Source organism: Bufo bufo, chromosome 2 (genome assembly GCF_905171765.1).
Source record: "Bufo bufo chromosome 2, aBufBuf1.1, whole genome shotgun sequence".
Lineage (NCBI taxonomy): Eukaryota > Metazoa > Chordata > Amphibia > Anura > Bufonidae > Bufo > Bufo bufo.
Window position 1 is genome coordinate 92,215,159 of NC_053390.1, and position 25,808 is coordinate 92,240,966.

The following is a 25,808-nucleotide window of genomic DNA, read 5'->3' on the forward strand; positions in this document are numbered from 1 at the left end:
AATGAGAGACTCATCAACCGCGACCTCCCTTCCAGGTACATAGGCCTGTACAAATTTGGCCCCAAAGTGATCGATGACCGGCCTGATTTTGTACAGGTGGTCATAGGCAGGATTACCTGGGGGGGGACATGCTCAAACCGGGAGCGCGTCATTAGCCATACTGTAAAGTGGGGTCTGGTAGAGGATGTCCCCACTCCAGTAATGCCTGACACTAGGTTTCTTGACTAGGCCCATATGCAGCACGAGGCCCCAAAATGTCCTAATTTTGGCTGCACTGACCGGCATCCAGCCACCGGGCCTAGCCAAAAAGGAGCCCGGGTGTTGAGCAACAAACTGTTGGGCGTACAGGTTCGTCTGCTCCACCATTAGATTTACCAGTTGGTCACTGAAAAAATTACTAAAAAAGTCATATTCAGTGAAGCCCACTGTGGAAATCTGGATTCCTGGTTGGCCTACAAAATCAGGAATCACAGGCTCAAATCGCTCTGGGGTATACCAGACAAGTTCACTGGCAGGGGGCTCTGGTGGATTTAACTGGTGGGCCGGAAAACTAGTACGAGCCCCAGAGCTGCTCGTACTAGGGTGGGCCACAGGGTCCCTAACATGGCGGTCCCCTTGCTCCGCCTGGCGGCGTCTCTGCTGCCTTGGGGGCTCATCATCATTGCTAGATGATGAGGAGGATGTGGATGACAACAGGAAAGTGGGGTCATCCTCGTCCTCACTGGGACTCTCGGACTCTGAGGCAAGTTGGGCGTATGCCTCCTCGGCCGAGAACATCTGGCGGGCCATAGGGGAGTGTGTGTCTGCGTGTGTATGTGCGTGCGTGTAAATCTTTATTTGGTGTGTGGGGGGGGGGGGGGCACGGGTGTTCACGGACTTATCCCTAAAATTACCGGAAAAAAATAAAATGACTAACTAAAAAAAAAGGCAAAAAATGTGAAAATTAAAATAAATAAAAAATTCAAAACCGCTGATCAACCGTCCGAAGTTGATCAGCGGTGGGGTGTGCGATGCGCTAACAGTGGCTGGATGCTAAGAGTGCCGGCCACAGTCGGCGTACGCACAAAAAAAAAAAACTGCCTGCGCCCCAAAAAAGTTGTCGGGGGGGCAAGCGGCAGCACCCCTGGGGGGTCAAGGGTCACACAGCTGTGCTGTGGACCCCAGACACCCTACTTAGGGTGATGCAATCAAACTTTTTTTTCCCACTAACTTTCCCTTTTATATCCCTGCCTAGCCCAACCTTTCCCTAGCCTTTCCCAAATTACCTGGCTGATCAGATGGGGGGTGCTGGGGCACAGATCGGGTCCTGGGGGCAAGGATGGGTGCTGGGGCACAGATGGGGTGATGCTGGCTCAGATCCACACGTGCACTGCAGCGCTCCGGGACACAAAAGGAGGAGGAGAGGAGCGCTGCCAAGATTTGAATCTCCCGCCCGCCCACCTAACAATCAGAGGCGATACTGAGAGGTGTTGTCACCGTCACCATCACCTCTCAGGATCGCAGGATGGTGATTGGTGGGGTAAAATAACACCACGATCACCATCCTGTTCCGGGTCTGTAACATCCTGAAGTATGTCACTAAAACTTCTAATCCCTGCTTCATCATGTTAGGTGTATGTGTATTGTCACCTTGTGTAATCTAACGATGCATTTCCAATATATGTATTTTTAGGCCTGTAAACTGCTGTAATTTCAATGTACACCAGCAGTATGTAGCAGACCATATCCAGTTAGTGTTTCCAGCCTGGAATAGTCCATCCCAGTCTGGTCTCCCCTATGTGAGCAGAAGTGGGATGTTCCCATGCCCTGCCTCATGAGGAGGAGAAGGAAGTTAGTCAGTGTGAACCAGCCCCCCTGCTGGGGAAGGCTGTGTTGGTAGGAGCTCCCAGAAACAGGGATCCCAACCTAGGATCCAAGCCTCGGCTGAGGCTAAAGATCACTCTTCCCAACCTGGGTCATCTAACCCAGCTGGTTGACAAGCAAGCAGCCATTTACAGAACTATAGATCTCCAGGAAGAAGACACCATACCCTGCGAGCAGTCCTATAAGTACAGATCCAAAGACAAAGAGAAGCTAAATACCTCTCAGCTAGTCAGACCCAAACTAAGCAGATTACAGACAGAGCAGAAGACAGATACCTGCCAGATCTCCTAGGCATATGTATAAGGCCTCATGCACACGACCGTTGTGTGCATCCGTGGCCGTTGTGCCGTTTTCTGTTTTTTTTTTCGCGGACCCATTGACTTTCAATGGGTCTGTGGAAAAATCGGAAAATGCACCGTTTTGCAGCCGAGACCGTGATCCGTGTATCCTGTCCGTCAAAAAAATAAGACCTGTCCTATTTTTTTGACTGACAACGGTTCACGGACCCATACAAGTCAATGGGTCCGTGAAAGAACACGGATGCACACAAGATTGGCATCCGTGTCCGTGATCCGTGGCCGTAGGTTACTTTAATACAGACAGATCCAAAGATCCGTCTGCATAAAAGCTTTTTCAGAGCTGAGTTTTCACTTCGTGAAAACTCAGATCCGACAGTATATTCTAACAGAGGCGTTCCCATGGTGATGGGGACGCTTCAGGTTAGAATATACTAAAAGAACTGTGTACATGACTGCCCCCTGCTGCCTGGCAGGTGCTGCCAGGCAGCAGGGGGCAGCCCCCCCCCTGTAGTTAACACATTGGTGGCCAGTGCGGCCGCCCCCCCCCCCCCTCCCTCCCCTGTAGTTAACTCATTGGTGGCCAGTGGGCCCCCCCTCCCTCCCCTGTAGTTAACTCGTATGTGGCCAGTGCGGCCGGCCCCCCTCCCTCCCCTGTAGTTAACTCGTTGGTAGCCAGTGGGCCCCCCCCTCCCTCCCCTGTAGTTAACTCGTTGGTGGCCAGTGGGCCCCCCCCCTCCCTCCCCTGTAGTTAACTCGTTGGTGGCCAGTGCGGCCGGCCCCCCTCCCTCCCCTGTAGTTTACTCGTATGTGGCCAGTGCGGCCGGCCCCCCTCCCTCCCCTGTAGTTAACTCGTTGGTAGCCAGTGGGCCCCCCCCCCCCTCCCCTGTAGTTAACTCGTTGGTGGCCAGTGGGCCCCCCCCCTCCCTCCCCTGTAGTTAACTCGTTGGTGGACAGTGGGCCCTCTCCCCTCCCTCCCCCTCCTAATTAAAATCTCCCCCCCTATCATTGGTGGCAGCGGAGAGTACCGATCGGAGTCCCAGTTTAATCGCTGGGGCTCCGATCGGTAACCATGGCAACCAGGACGCTACTGCTGTCCCGGTTGCCATGGTTACTTAGCAATTTGTAGCAGCATTATACTTACCTGCGAGCTGCAATGTCTGCGTCCGGCCGGGAGCTCCTCCTACTGGTAAGTGACAGGTCATTAAGCAATGCGCCGCACAGACCTGTCACTTACCAGTAGGAGGAGCTCCCGGCCGGACGCAGATCGCAGCGATTAAACTGGGACTCCGATCGGTACTCTCCGCTGCCACCAATGATAGGGGGGGAGATTTTATTTAGGAGGGGGAGGGAGGGGAGAGGGCCCACTGGCCACCAACGAGTTAACTACAGGGGAGGGAGGGGGGCCCACTGGCCACCAACGAGTTAACTACAGGGGAGGGAGGGGGGCCGGCCGCACTGGCCACCAATGAGTTAACTACAGGGGAGGGAGGGGGGCCCACTGGCCACCAATGAGTTAACTACAGCAGTCATGTACACAGTTCTTTTAGTATATTCTAACCTGAAGCGTCCCTATCACCATGGGAACGCCTCTGTGTTAGAATATACTGTCGGATTTGAGTTCCACGATGTAACTCAAATCCGACGGTATATTCTAACATAGAGGCGTTCCCATGGTGATGGGGACGCTTCAAGTTAAAATATACCATCGGATTGGAGAAAACTCCGATCCTATGGTATATTAACTCCTGACTTTACATTGAAAGTCAATGGGGGACGGATCCGTTTGAAATTGCACCATATTGTGTCAACGTCAAACGGATCCGTCCCCATTGACTTGCATTGTAATTCAGGACGGATCCGTTTGGCTGCGCACGGCTAGGCGGACACCAAAACTTTTTTTTCATGTCCGTGGATCCTCCAAAAATCAAGGAAGACCCACGGACGAAAAAACGGTCACGGAAAAACGGAACCCGTTTTTGCGGACCGCAAAAAAATACGGTCGTGTGCATGAGGCCTAAGAAGCAGAATAGATATAAATTCCTGCCACATATTGCCACTACCTGCTGGGATCCTAGACTATTGCTGTAACCGTATGGATCAAAGCTGCCAATCATTAAGTAAAGACAAGTTGGATCCTATTACCTGTTTGGATCTCAATTATTCCTCCATTACTCCTACTGACCACACTAAATTTTATTGCAAGTGAGCCAGGATTCAGGAGTCCAGCCGTACCAAGGTAGGAGACACCGTTGACACTACCATATCTGCTATACAGAGACATTATTCCCCTCTGGCATTCCTCACCTGGTACGTGAGCTATTACATCTTAAAGGGCCCTGCTACAGTACCTGCGCAAGCTGCAATTGGCGTCACGAACTATTACACATATAAACTGACCCACTGCATAGCATCCCCACTGACCCAGTGTCCTGCTCATTGCACATCTAGCCAAGGTGCCTGCTCAATGATTTGAGCAGGCACCGGGTTCCGATCACCACCCGCCAGGCGGCGGTGATCGGAACTATACATGACGTACCGGTATGTCATGTGTCCTGAAGAGGTTAAGGGTGTGCACACTTATGCAACTATATTATTATTTTATTTTTTTTCTTCCCTCTACCTAAAAGATTTCAGTTTGTTTTTCATTTGAGTTGTACAGTTTATAGGTCACATTAAAGGTGGAAAAAGTTCTGAAATGATTTATCTTTGTCTCATTTTTTTTACATCACAGAAACCTGACATTTTAACAGGGGTGTGTAGACTTTTTATATCCACTGTACGTTAATGAAGGTAACACCATCAAGTACGTGGAAGGGATGGATTACAGTGCAGTGTAAAACATTAGTTTTTGCATGTAGTTCACTTCTTCTCGAGGTCGGATTTTTGGCGCTATTAGTTTATCATCCTACAGCTCTCTTCATTGTTCCCATAGTTTACCTGATTTTTAAACTTTGGTATTTGCAATTTTTTCTAATTGGGGTTTAGAAAAAGCTTGTTGAAAGTCAGCATTAATTATTCTCATATTTTAATCATGGCAGCTTCTTTTGCTTTCCTAGCAGAGGTATAATAAATCATAAAGGACATTTCCATAATTACTTCTTACTCTTCATGAAAAGTTATTTGGGAAAGTTCTACTTAACTTTCAACTGCCCCTGCTTGTTATCAGTATTGGTCTCCTATGTACAGTAATTATATAATAGATATGCCAATGTACTGTCCATGGTTTAGTGGAAATTGTGAAGAAAGCTTTCACAATATTGTGTATCCTGTAAGACTGGAGAACATTATGGGGTCAAAATTATCATTTAGATAGGCCACTTTTGTGGTGTGGAAAAGTCGCCAACTACACATTTGCGACTTTTTCAATGGCACTTGCGCAAAAACTTTTACACAAGTGCCTTTACTCTGCCGGACTTGCCACTTTCCCAAAAAGGGGTCATGGCGAGGGTGGGTAACGCGGACGCATTTATCATCTTCTACACCAATTTTTTGTCACAGTTCATGCGCACAGACTGCTGGACGCAGCGTCTAATTTATGACAAAGCATATGCCTTGTCATAAATCAGGAGCATTTTCCGGCAGCGCGCCTGTTGATCATACACCGCCAGGCTATGATAAATCTTCCCCATATCTTTGATTACAATGCTGATTAATCTGTAGGAATATGGATTTTGCCAGCAAGCAACCAAAACCTACAATTTTGTTACTTTTTACAACTGTAAAGGTAAGTTCACACATTTTACCCTGGATTTGTTCCGAATTTTGCCCTGGAATAAAGAAATTCTGCTTAGGAAAATCCTTAAGTGGCTGAACCCTAAGGCTACCCATGTACAAGAGGCTGGGCAGTGGAACACAGTCCTGCTTCTGTACTCGAACCATTGCCATTTCCGGCATGCCTCAACATTTTTTTGCAGTTTGATTTATAAGTAATCTTTATTATGAATAATAAAATATTACATTTGCTATATGTGGCCTAAGACAGCAAGAATCTTCTCAATAAAGGCCCTGTTCACACTGTATTTTATGAAGTTTCATCAGGCTTTCCAGTACTTTGTACTTCGAGTATATTATAATCTGCAGCAATATTCTTACCGCCAAAGAAAATGGACAGACTCCATTGACTTAGAATAAGGTCCGTCACATTTCCCTCTGGGTTTCAGCACTATCTGTTCCAAAATGGAATCCATAATGCATGTGTGAACAGAGTCTAACTCTGTGGCTGTGTGAAGGGGAGCAGGGGATCTCAAGCTCTGTAACAGGAAAACAAGCTACAATTACCTATAAGGTTATACTGCAAAACTTAGTATATGGAAAGCAAAACAGCAGGTATATGTTCTTGTAAAGGCGTTACTGCATTATATAAGGGGTTTTCCTGGAGTCCTGTATTAATGAACTATCCTCAGGATACGTCATGACTATCTGATCGCTGGGGGTCTGACATCGGCACTCCAGCTGATCAGCTGTTTGAAGAGGCTTCCTTATATCTAACCAAGCACAATGCATATACAATACATTGTATAATGGCTGTTAGGGATGAGCGAACTGGTTCTACCAGTTCGGGATTTGGTCCGAACTTCTCAAAAAGTTTCAATTGAGACAAACCCAAAGTTTTGAGAGAGAGAGGGAGAAAGCGCCTAGTATACAAACGTGTGTTTCTTAACAATATATTGTAGGCTAGACAACGCTCCACTGGATTTCTGAGCAAAATATATGCAAATTATCATGTCTAACATCTGGTGGCATCAGATAGGTTTAGGAAAGCTAATTTGAATGTCTTTCCCAGAAAACCAGAGGAGCATTGCGTGGCCTACAATACTGCGCACACATACTTGGCATGCTAGGGACATTGCCTGGTGTAGAATACGGCTCACGCATACTCTGCGTTCCATGGGCTCTCCATAATGAGAAAGAGTACCCTTAGACAACGCATATATATTGTTGAGAAACGCACACTTATGTACTAGTCTCTCTCTGTCTCCAAAAAATTTGGCAAACTTTAAATGAAACGAATCTTGTCTGGATCGCTCATCTCTAATGACTGTGCTAGGAATTGCAGTCCACGTCCATTCACTTGCACAGGACTGAGTTGCAACTAAACCATGTGACCGATGAATATGTAGTCACTGGCCTAAGAAGAGGCCGGAGCACCACAGCCTCTTCGAACAGCTGAGCGTCAGGTGATGGGTTTCGAATCCCCATAGATCTGATATGGAACTCCCTGAAAACATCTTTAATGTTACTTATGTTATATGCTACATACTATAAAATCAAACAAGACAGAAACACAGAAATGAAGTGGCAATTCTGGAGGAGCTGCTCAGCCCCTGACACTGTGGCGTGTCTTTTTATTGGAGGAGCAGCCCGACCGCATGTGGACCGCAATAATCGACTAACCCCAGCAAAATATGCATACAATGGAGGATGTCGACGCGGTCCACATGCACCACAAGAGGCAAACTACACAGAATGTAGCAAATAAACATATGAAACATAGAGAGGAAATGCACCAACCAGAAATGCTACTGACTATACTGGGAAGTCATAAATGCAGGTATTAAAAGCTGAGACTTTCGCCAATATGTTCCAGTCAGGAAAATATCGGAGCCCATCAATGCACCACGTCACGGTCACTCAGCATGGCAGAGGGTCCTAGCCGCTGCTCTAACTATGGTGTGAACACGGTCTGGGGGTGATATAATTCAGCTCACAGCCAAGCTTCCACACAAAAGCCCAGCAAGAATACTGTGGTAGTACAATGTGAATGCTGGGCTTTTGTGTGGAAGCTTGGCTGTGAGCTGAATTATATCACCCCCAGACCGTGTTCACACCATAGTTAGAGTAGCGGCTAGGACCCTCTGCCATGCTGAGTGACCGTGACGTGGTGCAATGATGGGCTCCGATATTTTCCTGACTGGAACATATTGGCGAAAGTCTCAGCTTTTAATACCTGCATTTATGACTTCCCAGTATAGTCAGTAGCATTTCTGGTTGATGCATTTCCTCTCTATGTTTCATATACTATAAAATCAGTAGCATAACAAGTCCACACATTTGTCTCCATGAGACTCTGCTAACAGCAACATAAAAAGCAAATACTGTATTCCAAACATAAAAATCATATATATCGCTGAGTAATCAGGAGACTTGTATGAGGAATCGAGCTGATGATTCTGTAAAATATTGTTTGGAAACACTTCACAGCAATTCTGAGAACATTAAAGATAGTAAATGATGCACAATTAGGTGGCCCCCGGTGTCTACATAAATAGCGAGGATTCTTTATGGAATGAACAGATTTGGCTCTGCACCTTCTGCCATCGTCTTAGTAATATTTTTGTGACGTACATATGGCAAGGACCAGATATATAGTTATTGTCCTGTCTAGAGCTGTGCAGTTAGTTCTTGAGATATGTTTGGAATTAGTTGTTGAGGAAACTCCACTATTCTTAGACTAATTTTCATGATTGAACCCCATGATGTTACTGCCAGAGTAGGCTCAAAAGAGCAGTCTATAAGGTAGACCCAGCACTACATGTACAGCAGTCCTCAAGTTGTTTTATTGGTGGAACCACCCACTTGGAGAGGATTTCCAGTACTTAGAAATTGGAGACCTTTCCTCAGAATAGATCATCAATATAGATCGGTGGGGGGTCTGACACCTGGCACCCCTACCAATCAGCTGTTCATGCAGCCGGTGTTGCCGGAAACCGTACAGTGGACGGAAGGCTTCATCCACTGTGTAGTTTCTGGCGCCAGCATACTGCAGCTCAGCTCCCATTTACTCGAAAGGGACCTGAGCCGCAGTACCCTGATCTGATATTGACGACCTCTCCTGATAGGCCATCAGTATCAGTCCCAGGAAAACCCTCTTCAATAAACAGATGCTTTCCAGGCAAGGTCTCAATCAAGCCAGTCATTAGCCCCTTTCCAAATTTTACATAGAAAAATAAATAAGCAATAAAAAATAGACATAATTGGTATCGTTGTGTCCAAAAACATCCAAACTATTAAAATGTAAAAATATTTATTATGTATGGTGAACATTGTAACAGAAAAGATGACAGAATTACTGTATTTTTATTTATTTTTTTGGTCACCTTGCCCCCCCAATAAAATGTTTATAGAAACAGTTCAAAAACTCACATGTGCCCCAAAATATTACCAATAAATAAAGCCCTCACACAGCCCTATAGATGAAAATGTGGCAGAATATAGCAATGGAAAGAAAATGTTTTATTTCCTATATAGTAAAACACAATAAAACTCTATAAATTTGGTTTCGCTGTAATCGTACTGACCCGCAGAATAAGGTCATCATGTCATTTTTAGTGCACAGTAAACACAAAACCCCAAAAAACATGGCAGAATTGTAATTTTATTTTTATTTTTTTCATACCGCAAACAATATTTTTTCCATTTTCCAATACAAGATATGGTAACTAAAATTATTCCATTAAAAGATACAATTTGTTCCACAAAAAAAAAGCCCTCATATAGCTACGTGAATAGAAAATTTATAAAGTTATGGCTCTTAGAAGGCGGGGAGAAAGAAACGAGAATGTAAAAATGAAAACTGGCCCGGTTCTTAAGGGGTTAATGAGTAGTTTTCCAGTATTCATTTTTCTTAGATCAGTCATTGTAGTTTCAAAAATAACATTCCTATAAACCAGGGCTTTGACATCTCAATGCATTTTCAGGGACAGATTTTCTTATTTAAACTTCTAACGTGATGCTTCTAAAAAAGCGCTATTGATTCCAGCGGTGCCATGCAGGCCTGGTACAGAAACCTTGAATTCAATGGCACTTCCAGGGAATAAATGTGTCAGATTTGTAAGTATTGTTGGTAAAAGTTTTTGCTGGCAGAATACATACTTGTCTGTTTTTAAGTCACTGCACATATACAACATGGGGACCTCCTCGCTATTGCTTGTTCTGTAAGGTCAGGGTCTCTGCCGGTCATTTTTGGAAAAATTAAACATTAGCAGAGAAGAATTGACTGTTAAACAGTTAAAAAAAAATTGTCAAATAAAAGACTTGGACTTATCCTAAAGTGTTTTGTCTGAGTCCTTTGTTAAAAACCAGGCTTCTTTGCCCAGTCGTCTACATAGAAGAGAAGGGGCCCTAAAGCAAAGATCAGCCTAGAACCCCCCCCCCCCCCCCCCCCCATTATGATTCCAGATTTTCCCCTTTGACACCTTTTTTTGTCCCACTTCCTCCCTTGTTTGCTTAAAATGGTCCTGCACAGGTAATTGCCACCCAATACCAAAGGGGATGGGACCAACCAGATCTGGGCCTTTTCTCACCAAAGGTCCCATGGCTGCATTATGGGCTTCTCCAATGATACATATGGCCTTGGCCACACCAGTTACTGTGATTTAGATCCAAAAGAAATTTCATGAAAACCAAGGAAGCATTTTTGATGCACATGTGAGTTATAGAAATGTTTTGGTTTTATCTCTTAAGTTTGCCTTTATTTTCTTTATTTTTTTTTCAATATATTTGTTAATGTAAAGGTACAAAAATGTCACTACTTCAATTCTTCTCTAATGATTATATTTGTGCCTCACCTCGGCCCTAATCATATCTGAATAAGTTGAAAGGAGTAATTAGGAATTAGTCTTTATCCAGACCGCATCTAGTTATGTGCATCTAACAAAATGAAACAGATAACGGGAGCCAACTGTTCACCCAGGATATGGCAGAATACTTTGATGCTGGTGCCAAAAAATTAAACCGCAGTGTCGCTGTATATTGGCTAGCACAGTAATATGCTTGCAGAAATGTTCTGTGTGTCAGATGTGATTTTGTGATACGGTATTACTTCCAAGAGAGGTCAGGGATCCTGGATAATTACATACAAGGGAACATTTGCACTGTATCTTCTGTTCCTTTTTGTCTGTTGTAAGAGGTGGCCATGTGACATATTCCTTACATAAAAAAAAAGACCCTTTCTGAAAACTGGGTGGCTGTGCCTTAGGCCTCATGCACACAACCGTAGTTATGGTCCACATCTGAGCCGCAGTTTTTGCAGCTCGGATGCGGACCCATTCACTTTAATGGGGCCGCAAAAGATGTGGACAGCACTCCGTGTGCTGTCCGCATCTGTTGCTCCGTTCCGAGGCCCCGCAAAAAAAAATAGCATGTCCTATTCTTGTCAGTTTTGCAGACAAGAATAGGCATGTCTACAATGGGCGGCAAATTGCGGAAGGCAGACGGGCGGCTTCTGTTTTTTGCAGATCCGCGGTTTGCGGACTGAAAAAAACGGCACTGTCGTGTGCATGAGGCCTTAACTGGAGCTTTTAACTGAATAGAAACAATCATGCAGCATTATGGATGGCGGACTAAAAGAACCGGAGTATTAATTCTGGAAGGGCAAGCTATTATAGAAAAACCCAGTTCCCCGCCCCATACTGTTACACTACATGCCATCCTATTTATATAAAATATATCCACAAAAGACAGGATAATAGCAATATTATTGGGGTCGGTGTGGCTTTGCCACACTGAAGTGGTCATCTGAAAATCAAAATGATTGTAGATCTAGACTGTAGATGTAGTCTATTAGGCTAGGGTAACATGGTGACTTTTAGGTGCCTGTTCCAGTCAGATTTTTTTTTTTTTTATGGTTGGAAGGTTACCTGTGGCCGTGTTTCTCAAGATGAACCATTGAAATTGCTTCACGGTTTTACCACTGTCCATAGTAGACCATGTAGCCCTAGACTTTAAAAGGTTCTCCAAGATTTAGGCATTGATGGCCCATCTTTAGGATAAGGCATTGATATTTGACCAGTGAGGTTCCTTCCTGTTGGACCCCTCCAAACAGGTCCAGAGAACACCTCCATATACAAATGGTTTCCATGCATAGACATATAGCTGTGGTTCACCTGATTAAAATGTTTTTTGTTTTGTTATTTTTAATTTTTTTGTCAATCTGAGGCTCCATTGCCAAGTTATGATACTTTTTTTTTTTTATATGCAAATTAGGTATTTGGTGCAGTGAGGGTGTCACCATTGCTCTTGTTGCATCCAAGCTAATTTCTATGGCCAGCCCCTCCCTGTCTGCTTTGCCACTGCCTGGGCCTGTCAGTCAAAGCAGAGATGGAAGGGCTGCCACAGAAAGGAGCGGAGCTTGGGTGCAACAAGAGCAATGGTGACACCCTGATTGCGCTAATTTGCATATTAAAAAGAAGCATAGTAACTTGGGGATTGAAGCCTCATAAGCAAAAGCAAAATAGCATTTTAGTTAGGTGAACCACAGCTATGTGTCTATGAAAAAGTTTGATAGGGAGGTCGTTGGTTACATATTCCCTTTAAGCCGGTAATGTGTATCGTTAAATGTATGTCGGCAGAACCTCGGCCATTGTCTGGCCATCTAATGTGTATGGGGTCCTTCCAACTACGGCTGTTGCTTTTTGTCCTTGGGGAGATGAGCGCCTCCACAGGTGTCTGACAGCGGCTTTCTTCCTGGGGGGGGGTGAGAATACTGTCAGGTAAGCGCTCAAACCGGTGGGTAATGACCAGTTTGAGTAATCTATAAACATTTACTGCATACATCAGGTTGTGAATGTTGTAACCCATTCGAGCAACCATCTTTCTGAATAAGAAGAAGTATTAGTATTCCCATGGGCCAACATTTATTTGCTCTAGATAAGGTGGAGGTTTCCTGAGGACCATTGGATTAGCAGTTTTTCAATGGTGTTTAGCCCATGAGCCCAGTTATAAATGCACCCTGTGTATTCTTGGAAACCATCTATGCCCCAGATGTTCCATACAGAGAGGACAACCTACGTTCCCTTCCATCCAGGATCTACTTTAAAGGGTCACTGAGTGTTCAACAAACCTTTGTGTTAATCAAAAGTACAGTGTGTGCACATGAGGAATAACACTGTTTCTGGCCATTATATGACTTATATCATATCTGGCAGTTTTCCTCTGTACATGCTGAATATCAAGTTTGCAGTTTTCCCTGACGTGGTGATTGGAGACTAGCGTCTATCCACTAAACACAGAGAAAGTAGAGAAGAATCTCCTTCCTGGAGGACATAACAGAGAAGTACTGACCTGTATTTTTGTAAATGATACACTTGTGCTGAGCTATAACCTTCCTATGTAGCTTGGCAGCCTCTCTTTGTCTGTGCCTGTCCCCTCAACTCCTGGTCAGCCCTCCCCATTGGCTTGCACTGACATGTGAAATATGATCCTCCTGCAGAGATGATCTGTATTGGATGGGAAAGCCATTTTTTCAGTGAAAAGCATTCAAAGGGGTGGGGTAGGTTGGCAAACATCTGATAACAGGAGAATTAGACATTTCTCACTGATAAAATATATTACAAAGTTTCTTGTGGTCGCTTGTTCTATTGATTTATGCAAAGTTGTTTTAATAGTTAGTGACAATTTACGTCTCCCTCATGCTACACTCTTTGGCAGAATCCTCTTTATCATTGCACGAGCAGTCCAGAAATGGCTCAGATGCATAACAATGCTTTGCTTGTCATGTTCTTAAATATGGGGAGAATATGGCTGGCTTTGGCCTCAGTGCAGTCACCTACCAAGATGTTGACAAATTCTGATTCTGGACTCTTGGTGTGCAATGGCAGTTAGGATCTAATAGCTCCATAAATTCTGCAGTAGGGATGGAAGGAAATCATCAGACATAGGACTGTATTCGCAGTACGGTTAGGGAAATCATTTGATTACACAGTTTGTTCACTTAGACTTGGAACATGTACCTATGGAAAATGTATGAAGGGCTACCTAAATTTATTAAAAATTTGCCTCATATGTTTTTGTGCACTCTCAGTATTTTTACCCATTTTCCTTTTGAAGACTTTGTCTCATATAGCCTGCAGTAGTACCTACCTTCCTGACCCTCAGAATGATTTCCACTGGTGTATACATCCAGTGCAAGAACACTAATGTATTCCAGAAAACTTCCTCTTAACAAAGTAGAGTTGTGTTATGTCCACCCAGGAGTAAATGCTGCAGAAAAGTCTGCGAATCCGTACTTTACTCTGCAGCAAAAACTGCACATGAATAAGCTTTGTGGTTCAACACCCTATTGTATATATGTTCACTGTTAAAAGGAAATATTCACTTACATTTAGAGGTTGTAACTCTATTTTATTACAGCCTGATTAGGAAGGTTCACACTTGCGCTAAAGGATCCGCCAGGCTGTTCTCTTGCTGGTACAACCGGATCCGGCCTAGCCAGATACTGCTGTTCACCACTGGATCCCATTGACTATAATGAGATTTGTCAAGGATACAGACACTTTCCGGCATAAGGCCGAATGCACACGGCCGTGTTCCGCGGCCGAGAGCGGTCCGTGATATGCCGGGCTGCATTCCTGGTCAGAGCAGGAGCGCATGGCGTCATTGGTTGCTATGACGCCGTGCGCTTCATGCCGCCGCTGCTGTACAGTAATACACTCGTACGAGTGTATTACTGTACAGCAGCGGCGGCATGAAGCGCAGGGCGTCATGGCAACCAATGACGCCATGCGCTCCTGCTCTGAACAGGAATCCAGCCCGGCATACCACGGACCGCTCTCGGCCGTGGAACACGGCCGTGTGCATTCGGCCTAAGTGAGGGGTTTCGCCCAGACAAAAACTGTTGCATTTTTATCTGGCTGAAAGCCAGCATTTTGCCGGGAAGCAGCCGGATCCCATTATAGTCAGTCGGGTCCAGCCGTGAATGGCAGAATCCAGCTAGGCCGGATCCTGTGAACTTCGGCAGGCTGGATCCATTTAATGCAAGTGTGAACCTACCCTTACACAGCTTCTGGATTTGTTACAATGTATCAGTGTAAATCAACTCTGAGCCTGGAGTCCTCTTGTTCTTGTGGCTTCGTTCACATCACCGTTCAGCCTTTCCGTTCTCGGGGCAGGAAAATGGAAAGGACGGATTCGGCACATAACTGAGCCGAACAGAGCCCACGGGCCCCATAGACTATAATGGGGTCCGTTAAGTTTCCGCTCAGATGATTTTTTGAGCGGAGACAAAAGTTGTGCATGCAGGACTGGAAATAAGGGTACTTTCACACTAGCGTTTTTCTTTTCCGGCATAGAGTTCCGTCACAGGGGCTCTATACCGGAAAATAACTGATCAGCTTTATCCCCATGCATTCTGAATGGAGAGTAATCCGTTCAGGATGTCTTCAGTTCAGTCGTTTTGACTGATCAGGCAAAAGATAAAACCTTAGCATGCTACGGTTTTATCTCTGGCGAAAAAAAACGGAAGACTTGCCTGAAGGCCGGATCCGGCATTTTTCCCCATAGGAATGTATTAGTGCTGGATCCGGCATTCAAAATACCGGAATTCCGGATCCGTCCTTCCGGCCTGCACATGCGCAGACCGGCAAAATTGTGGAAAAAAAATACAAGACTGATCCGTCTGTCCGCATGACAAGCGGAGAGACGGATCCGCTCTTGCAATGCATTTGTGAGACAGATCCGCATCCGGATCCGTCTCACAAATGCTTTCAGTCACATCAAAATCGGCGGATCCGGTGGGCAGTTCCGACGACGGAACTGCCTGTCGGATCACACTGCCGCAAGTGTGAAAGTAGCTTAAGATCTGGGGCTTCTGTCATTATAACTAGGACATGGGTTGGAACTATAAGGGTCCATTCACATGTCCGTTGTTTCTTTCCTGATCTGTTCCGTTTTTTGCTGAACAGATCTGGACCCATTCATTTTCAATGGGTCCTGGAAAAAAACGGACAGCTCAATGTCTGATTTTTTTTCAGGACCCATTGAAAATGAATGGGTCCAGATCTGTTTAGCAAAAAACGGAACAGATCAGGAAAGAAACAACGGACGTGTGAATGGACCCTAATGGTGACAAATCCGTGTAAAGGCTGCTGCAGCGGTTTCCTCGAGTCTCTGAAATGTGGGTGCAGTAGCAGTCCTGATAAGAGTGTACGGTTATTGGCAGCCAGGGTCCTCCTCCTTTGGACCACCCACAGGCCCCCAGAGTAAAGCTGTGCTAACAGACCTCATCGGACCGTTGCTTGTGTTTTTCTATTCTGGAAGATTTGGCGATGTTTTTATTATTCTGTAAAGCCCCTTTAACCTGATACAAATAGGCACACTACATACTGTTCAATTTATGTTCTATTTGTCCTAAGTAAACCAAGCTGCTGGCTGGCCCCAAGGACTTTTCAGCCCAGTTTGTTCCATATGACGGCAGTGAAAAATACAGAAGAGAGCACGGTCTAAAATGTGTTTCAAAGAAGCCAAACACAGTAACATTTTAATTATTATAATTGATCAAAGGATGTTTGCTCTAAAATTGAATTTGAATGAATTAGGACTGACATTGATTTGGCAACTGGTTACATCTCCACTGGCAAGAGCACAAAGAAAAAACCGCTTTTCAGAGAGCATTACTTGGATGGCCTTTGTTGTCCTGAACAGATTCCCTACAGTGGCCTAAGTGTATCTCGCTGGCTTTAAATAGCTGAGGGCATGAAGTTTATGGCTGTGGAACTACAAGTCTTCAGCAGACCGGCCTGTTTTTAATCATATTCTAGGAAGGAAGATATTCTACCCTGATAAACATAACTTCTGGTGCAGATTTAGGCCGAGTTCACACGAACGTGTGTGACCCGTGCCTGTGCTGCGGCCCGTACATAGCGGGCCGCAATGCACGATCTCCGGCCGTAGGGCAGCCGCATCGGATCGCGGACCCATTCACTTTAATGGGTCCGCGATCCGGCCGTTCCGCAAAAAGATAGGACTTGTTCTATCTTTTAGCGGAACGGAAGTACGGGACGTAACCCCACGGAGGCACTCCGTAGTGCTTCCGAGGGGTCCTGTCCCGTGCGGCCGTTCCGCGATTCCGGATTTGCGGACCCATTGAAGTGAATGGGTCCGCATCCGTGATGCGGAATTCACACGGAACTGTGGCCGTGTATTGCGGGCCGCAATACGGCCACAGATCACACACGTTCGTGTGAACTCGGCCTTATTGGGAGTGAGGTGCAGTTTCTATGTTTATAATTTGTAAGGGGCATATTCTCAGTGTCTTCAAATTTCCTAGCAACATTTCATTGTGTATGAGCCATATGAGCAGCTTGAGTACATATTGCAGCCATTTCTTCCACAGCTGGAAGTCCCAGCATGATCTTAAAGGGGTTGTCACATCGTGAACAATGGGGGCATATTGCTAGGTCTTATAGGTGCGGGTCCCACCGCTGGGACCCGCATTTATATCAAGAACGGAGCCCCGCAAGGTGGTGGCTGGAGGACTCCGGTCCGTCCACCACCAAGCCGGCTCCTCATAGAAGTGAATTGGAGCGTACCGAGCATGCCCGGCCCCCGCTCCCATTCATTTCTATGGGACCGACTGAAATAGCCAGCGCTCGGCTATTTTCGCCAACCCAGTAGAAAATGGAGGGCGGCTGCGCATGTGCAGTGCACCCTCCTTCACTTGCAGGGCTCCGTTCTCGAAATAGGTGCGGGTCCCACCACGATATACCCCCATTGTCTATAATGAGGCAACCCCTTTAAGGGTCCATTCACACGTCTGCAATTTCGTTCTGCATTTTGCGGAACGGAATTGCGGACCCATTCACTTCTATTGGGCAGCACGATGTGCTGCCCGGACACGGAATTGCGGACCCACACTTCCAGGTCCGCAATTCCGTTCCCGAAAAAAATTGCAATTGCGGACAAGAACAGGCATATTCTATTAGTGCCGGCAATTAGCGGTCCGCAAAATGCGGAACGCACATTGCCGCTGTCCGTATTTTGCGGATCCGCAAAACACGTTGCGGACATGTGAATGGACCCTAAAGCGTACCTGCGTTTAAAAAAAATTAAAATAAAGTTTGCATGATGGATGTGCTTCTTTGTACAATCATAACTGTGAAGGAACAGTTATGTCTTGGCATCCCTAATGTTTTTTTTCCGCCATGTTATTCCCTGTTACAACTGCACAGCTAGATGCATTTCACTCAGAAGCAGGGGGTGTTTCCCTTCTGCCAGCACTGTGCTGCTGTGGTTTTCTTTCCCTTACTTTCCACTATGTTTGTTTTTTAGTTATGGAGCTCACAGAACAGTTAAGTTACATCACACTTAAGCTACTTTCACACTAGCAGCACGGACCTCTGGCAGGCTGTTCCGTCGGGTGAACAGCCTGTCGGATCCGTCCTGCCGCTAGTGAAAGTGTGCCCCCGGACTGCCGCTCAGTCCCCATTGACTATAATGGGGGGCGGGGCGGAGTTCCGGCAGAGGCTGCCGAAATAAATGTCGGACATGCCGTAGTTTTATTCCGGCAGCCTCTCGCCGTGCCTCCCCTGGAACTCCACCTCTCGCCCTGCTCCAAAAGGAAGCTCGGTTTATTATTAAAACTGATGCCACTGGTTATTTGGGTCTGAACGAGCGTAATGATCTATCAGTATTTATTTGAATAGGGTGTCATACAAATGTGTCTCTTTTTGAAATATATTATTCACTGTAGGGAATTAGTAGCGGATGTTGTACCCAGCTCATCCCGTATGAGTGTATAGATATTATTCCTTCCATACATGCCAGCCTTTTGTCACTTCTTTATAACTTTTTCGTATTTATGCTATTACTGTTTTTAAATTTTGCACAAATATGTCCATGTACCTGTGTCTCGTGCGTGCACCTCTGTTGCAGCGTCAAGGGTCATTGAGTGATGGGTCGGCTGAACCCTCCCCCAGATGACGCTATAAGTCAGCGCACGCACGATTCTCAGAGTGGATCAAACAGCCGGAAGAAGCGGTCACACCGCAAAACGGCCGTCACTGTATATTGATGCTCCATGTGAGTCTGCCCCTGGAATGTAACCTGCAATAAAAGTGTGAACACGGATGGTGAGTGCGGCTGATCTTTTCATCTTGTTACAAATCTGTTTAAGCCTTGCACCCCGCTTTCCTGGATGGTCGGAGGAGGCCAGGACTGGGTTCCCTGGTAATTCAGGTGGGAGGACGGTGCCCTTAGTACCTCTCGTTATATTTATTTACATTGATGGAAGTTCCTGTTTCCACACTCCCTTCCACCAGGGGGAAGAGCCAATTCACATTGTGCTGGCACCAGCAGTTTGCTCAATCATTCTTTCCCTGTATATAAAGCACTGTGGAATATGTTGGCGCTATATTAATAAAGATTATTATCATCTGTTGGAGAACCACCATACACATTAGTGGGGCTTTTCGGGATCCACAGGATAGGTCATCAATATCAGATCAGTGAGGGGCCAAGACCCTGAACCCCCCACCAATCTGCTCCTATTTACTTCTTGCTACTCCCAAACAGCTGGATTGCTATAACTATTCTTCCAGTAAGTGCAGTAAATGAATACAGATTTTGCCTTCAATACATTTCCCTTTGGTGGGAGATTTCCAAGATGAGTGGCGTGAGAAATGGTAACACCTAGTTGTCAACTTTTAATGTATTTCCCGAAGGAATAACCTAGGAACAGCCTCTCCAAAAGCCTGTTAGAAGAAACTGAGACTATTAGTGATGTACCAAAGTGCTTACCAGATGCTTGTAAGAACTTTTCAGTATGCCATATGTGACTTGTATCGGACATTTTTTTTTTAGCAGTTTTCTCCTTTGCATGCTGCAACTCTAATTCTTATTTGATGCCGGTAGGTGGAGACTAGCTGTTCCCCATAGACTACACATGGAGACAGCAGGTTCTGCTCCCTAGGGCTACTTTCACACTAGTGGCACGAACCTCCGGCAGGCTGTTCCGTCGGGTGCACAGCCTGCCGGATCCGTCCTGCCGCTAGTGAACGTGTGCCCCCGACATTTATTCCGGCAGCCTCTCGCCGTGCCTCGCCGGAACTCCGCCCCCATTATAGTCAATGGGGACAGAGCGGCAGTCCGGAGGCACGCGGTCACTAGCGGCAGGACGGATCCGGCAGGCTGTGCACCCGACGGAACAGCCTGCCGGTGGTCCGTGCCGCTAGTGTGAAAGTAGCCTAACTCACACGCTCTGTCATTTAGGCCTTATTCACACGGTCAGCATTTGGTCAGTATTTTGCATCAGAATTAATAAACCAAAACCAAGTGTGGGTCCAAAACACAGAAGAGACACAAATATTTCCATTAGATTTGATCTCTTTTAGGTTCCACTCCTGTTTTTGGCTTCCAAATACTGACCATGTGAAAGTGGCCTTTCTTCGAATGACCCAGAAGCAGCATATAGTATGTGGCACTGAGCAGTATTGATGTGAATAAAATACTTGGGTTGACATAAAACACTATTAACTGCTGAATCCTGTCTGTGCCATCTGGTCCCTCTGCACTTGATTTAGATTTCCATCAGAGGATGTCCTCTGTTCCTTCAGTGAGCAGGCAGCCAATTTCTCACAAATTGAGTTAAAGAGGACCTTTCATGGGTCCAGACATTATGAAATAACTAGCAGGTTAGGTAGGGCATAGTGCAGGGATGTAAGATTGCTTACTAGTTTGTCTGGATGCTGCTCCGTTCGCCTGCTGTGCCCCTGTTCATTTTTCCCGCCTGGTATGCTAATGAATAGCATCGGTACAGTGAGGAGGAGACTGCCCTGTTTCTCAATGGGAGAAAAAAAAAGCTAACCCTCTCCCTGTGATGCTCTCACCTGTGGGCTGTGATTGGATGGCTCACAGCCAGGGAGAAGAAGACACACTATGCCCTACATAACCTGCTAGTTATTTCAAAATGTCTGGACCCATGAAAGGTCCTCTTTAAGAAAAGAGGGAAGGCAGCTGCTAACTCTACAACCAGGCACTTTTCTCTGATAAGATATATTAGAAAGTTTCTTATGTTCGCCTCTACTATTGATTTATGCAAAGGTACAGTGGCCATTTAATCATATACTGTACATACAGAGATGAGGAAACGATTGGGGTAATCTACGCATACATGTATATTGAAAGTATTATAGCAAGAATCTGGTAGAAGCATGGAGCACCCATGACCTGTACTTTATGTAAATTAGCAAATCCCTTGACATTAATCCTGTAATATATAGGACATACAGAAATCCTCTGTTTATACTGTATATGGTGTTTCCTATTTACTAGAACCTTCACCCAGTGACCAGATAGAGTTTTGTATCTATGTAAATTCTATAACAATAACCTTATCTATTCATTTATCCACTTCAGGAGATTCTCAAGAATGAACAGATAAGACAGGAAATAAGTGCCAAAGGGGAAGAATATTTGAAGACTGAAAAGGCAACGCCGAGCATAGAAGGCAAAGATGGCGCTGAGGCCCAACCAGTGAAAACGCAGATTAAAGGACACGCTTCTGCTAGACTTTACGAAAAACAAACCCCAACTGAGGAACCAACAAGCACCGCAAATACATTTGTGCCCGGATCCTGGAACCCACAGAAAAAGTAGCAGGAATTATTATTGGATTTTCCGAGTCTGTCAGTCCTGGCTTTTTGTTGTTGAGGTCTATAAAGACGCTTCAGTTTATATTAAAAAAAGTTTTAAATATGGGTTGAATTGCCCAAATTAAAATTTAGAAAATAGAATTGCTCCATTTCATATCCATCAGTTGCAAATTACATCATTCTGACTAGAAGGAACGTGTTAAAGTCCTGCAGGTATAAACCAAATGGGACGCGAACGGTTCTGTACATCACTGTTTTTCAATTTAGGTTCACTCAATGTGGTTTTCACCCACAAATCTCATCAGGCCAGGCATCATACATACCTGTTTACACTAGACCACACCTCAGGCTGTATTGGCATGTTATCACCCCAAGCAAAGGGCTTGTGCACACCAGCATGTTTGCCCCAGGCCCGTGCTGCGGACCGAAAACTGCGGGTCTGCAATATACAGATACTGACCGTAAACACTCCGTATCACAGATCCACAATCCTCAACATATGAAGTAGTGCAGAGGCATGGATCAGAAGTTCACATAAACACTACAAAGCACTTCGGTAGGATTTTTAGGAAACCGCATGCTCACGGACAACGCCCATGCATTGCTGTCCACAGTGCGGGGCACACACGCAGAAAGCATAGGATAACAGAAAAGTACATATACGATTATCTTCAAAAAATGTACTAATTTATTTACATCTGGGAAATAAAAAAGTGGATATTAAAATAATGTATATGGGTTCATTAACCATTTCACCACCAAGAAGGTATGTAGTATGTTTTGTTTTTAAATTCTTGCCACGGTTGGAGTGCAGGGGTTAGGTTCCCTTCACATGAGCAATATGGATTGTGTCAGGAAACAACTGATGGTTTTGCACGCAAGTTGAATTCGTTTTTTCTGCGATTGAGTTCAGTGTGCATGTGTTTTTCACGCGCACGAAGAAAAAACTGAAATAAAAATCTACATCTAGCAACCATCAGCGAAGAACGCATTGCATCCGGATGCCTTCCGTTTCTCACGCAAGTCCCGTTCACTTTTATGGAGCCAAAGCTGCGTGAAAAGGAGCACAATATAAAACATGCTGCCATTTTTCCTTAACGTAAAGAGGTTGCATGAAAAATTATGTGATTTTAAAGTATGCAAATGAGCCTCTAGGAGCAATGGGGGCGTTGTCATTACACCTAGAGGCTCTGCACTTTCTGCAACTGCCGCACCCTCTGCACTTTGACTGTAGGAGACTTTTACACTGCCTGGCCCTGTCAATCACAGCACAATGGGTGTGTCCCTTGCAAAGAGACCAGAGCCTCTAGGTGTAACAGCAACGCCCCGTTGCTCCTAGAGTCGTATTTGCATATATTAAAACTCAATTTTCCTCAGCAATGCGGGCACATATGAACATGGGACCAACACAAATGCCTTCAGCTGCCAAGCGCACATGTAACAGGTCAGCCAGTGTCATAGGTACAAATCTGCTGACAGATTCCCTTTAAGGGCTCTTTCACACAAAAACAAGTTTTCTGTCCGGATGCGATTGGTGTAGAAAACGCATAGCCTCTTTAACACCTTAAGGACACATGACATACCGGTACGGCATGTTTCCCGAGTCCTTAAGGACACATGACGTACCGGTACGTCATGTGTTGTTCCGATCACTGCCGCCCAGCCGGCGGTGATCGGAACAAGGTGCCTGCTCAAATCATTGAGCAGGCACCTCGGCTAAATGCGCGGGGGGGTCCCGTGACCCCCCCCCCCATGTCGGCGATCGCAACAAACCGCAGGTCAATTCAGACCTGCGGTTTGCTGCGCTTTCAGAAGTTTCTGATTAGTGTTGAGCGCGAATATTCGAATTGCGAATATTTATCGCGAATATCGCAACTTCGAGAATTCGCGAAGATTAAGAATATTTGACTCTATATTCGTTAAAACGAAATTTCGTTTCCTGTGAAGCTAATAAAATAATAGAAATATAATTTATTAGGCCCAATACATTTAGAAGAACTCACATATTATAAATCGCACACAAGCTGTAAGCTAAAGCAGCTAACAGTAGTTTGGAAGAGCCAGCTAACCATTACACGAAAAAAAATTTTTACGAATTTAATGGTAGCGAATTTTCGCATACAATATAAGAAAGTGTTAAAATTATATGAGTAACTGAACGCTTTTGACATGTCAAGTGAATTCTCGGCACGGTTGCTTGTCATGGAACATAACCTAGCCTTTGCGAAAAAAAAATCGTCTTTACAACATGCGAGTGGATCGGATCGCACACAATCTTTAAGCATTAGCAATAAGCATAGTAATACTTGACTGATGAAATGATTCAGAATTTTTCGAATATAGTGCTATATACGAAAATCAAGAATATAGCACTATATTCGAAAATACGGCATTCCGTATTTTTCGAATATAGTGCTTTCAACCTATCATTTATATGTAATCAAAGTATGTGCTATCCGAATTTGAATGCCATGCGAAAATAGTTTCCACATACAAATACATCCGAAAAATTCTATTCAATAAACCTACATAAGAATATTACTAAGATATGCCAAACAAGCGTGTTTGCGATCGAATGTTCAATTTGATTATACTTACTATGATGAGAATCTCTTCCTCAGCTTTTGAAAACTTGCTCGCCACCATCTTTCCAATCGCATGAGATGTAAACTAATCATACGCACGCTGGATTCTGGATGAAACCGGCGCTTACTTCCGGTTAGGAACAAATCACGCGCATGCGCATAATCATACGAAAATGTCAGTGCCGTTTCAGCTATTTGTATTTTTACAAATATTCAAAATAGTGATGATATATCAGGTTTTAGAATATTCGTATTAGTCGAAATCAATGATATATTACAATATCGATAATATTCGTAAAAAACACAGAGGATATAGTGCTTTAGTATTTTCTAAATCTTTTATTTAATTTTTACTAATCTTGGCTAGGCTATATTGCAATAACATTGTGTTTTATAATATTCGTCTGATTTTATATTGCAATATATAGAATATTCGAAACCTTTATTGTATAAATTGAACAGTGAACACTAAAGACATTTAGAAATTCGCAACACGCGAATAATAAATCGCATATTATTCTTATATTGACAAATTTACGAATATTCGATTTCGGCGAATATAATACGAATATTCGCGAAATCTAATATGGCACCTCAAGCTCATCCCTATTTCTGATCCCCGCGGTGATCAGAAACTTTATATGCCTAAAACATAGTTTTTTCACCCCCCCCCCCCCCCCCCTGCACCCCTGAATGATTTTATGGGGGGGGGGGGGTTTGCGGGCGGTGCGGCAGGCGGGATCGCGATCCCCCGCCCGCCTCCTCTTGAATAATCATTGGTGGCCAGTGGTTATACCAGAGTGTCAGCACATTGCTGACACTCTGGTATAAACGGCTGACATCGGTGATGCGATGTCAGCCGTTTAACCCTTTCCATACCGCGGTCCGTACGGAATAGCAGAGGTTAACAGTCGGGAGCTCCCTCCCTTTCCCATCGGGGGGCTGCTGTGCCTTTGTAGCCCCCAGACAGGATGGAGTCACAGAGGGAGGGAGCCCCCCTCCTTACCCTTCCCAGTCTGCGCAGTTGTGGCCACAACCGAGCAGACGGGGAAGGTTCCCATGGCAACAGGACGCCTTCTCAGGCATCCTGCTGTCCATGGTGCTGAACAGATCTGTGCTAAAGGCATAGATCTGTTCAGACAAAGTGTAAGTAAAATACAATACAGTAGACTATATAGTGTACTGTACTGTATTATACAGACATCAGACCCACTGGATCTTCAAGAACCAAGTGGGTCTGGGTCAAAAAAAAAGTTTTAAAAAAAGTGAAAAAAAAGTAAAAATCAAAAAACACATTTATCACTGATTAAAAATAAAAAAAATTTAATTCCCTACACATGTTTGATATCACCGCGTCCGTAACGACCTGATCTATAAAACGGTCATGTTACTTTACCCGAACGGTGAACGCCATAAAAATAAAAAACTATGATAATTGAAATTTTGCCCACCTTTTCCCAAAAAAGGTAATAAAAGTGATCAAAAAAGTCGCATGTACGCCAAAATAGTACCAAACAGTCATCTCATCCTGCAAAAATCATACCCTACCCAAGATAATCGCCCAAAAACTGAAAAAACTATGGGTCTTAGACTATGGAGACACCAAAACATTTTTTTTGTTTCAAAAATGAAATCATTGTGTAAAACTTACATAAATAAAAAAATTGTATACATATTAGGTATCGCCGCGTCCGTGA

The 25,808-nt window shown here is 44.7% G+C and overlaps 1 protein-coding gene across 1 annotated transcript in view; it reads left to right on the plus strand.

Moving 5' to 3' along the window:
• The window catches only part of NDUFAF2 (NADH:ubiquinone oxidoreductase complex assembly factor 2), a 164,140-nt gene extending 141,381 nt beyond the window's left edge, over positions 1-22,759 (plus strand). The window contains exon 4 of the mRNA XM_040421318.1: positions 21,291-22,759. Within this exon, the coding sequence (XP_040277252.1) occupies positions 21,291-21,530 (240 nt within the window). The 3' untranslated portion in view covers positions 21,531-22,759. The remainder of the gene's footprint in view (positions 1-21,290) is intronic.
• The last annotated feature ends 3,049 nt before the right edge of the window (positions 22,760-25,808 follow it).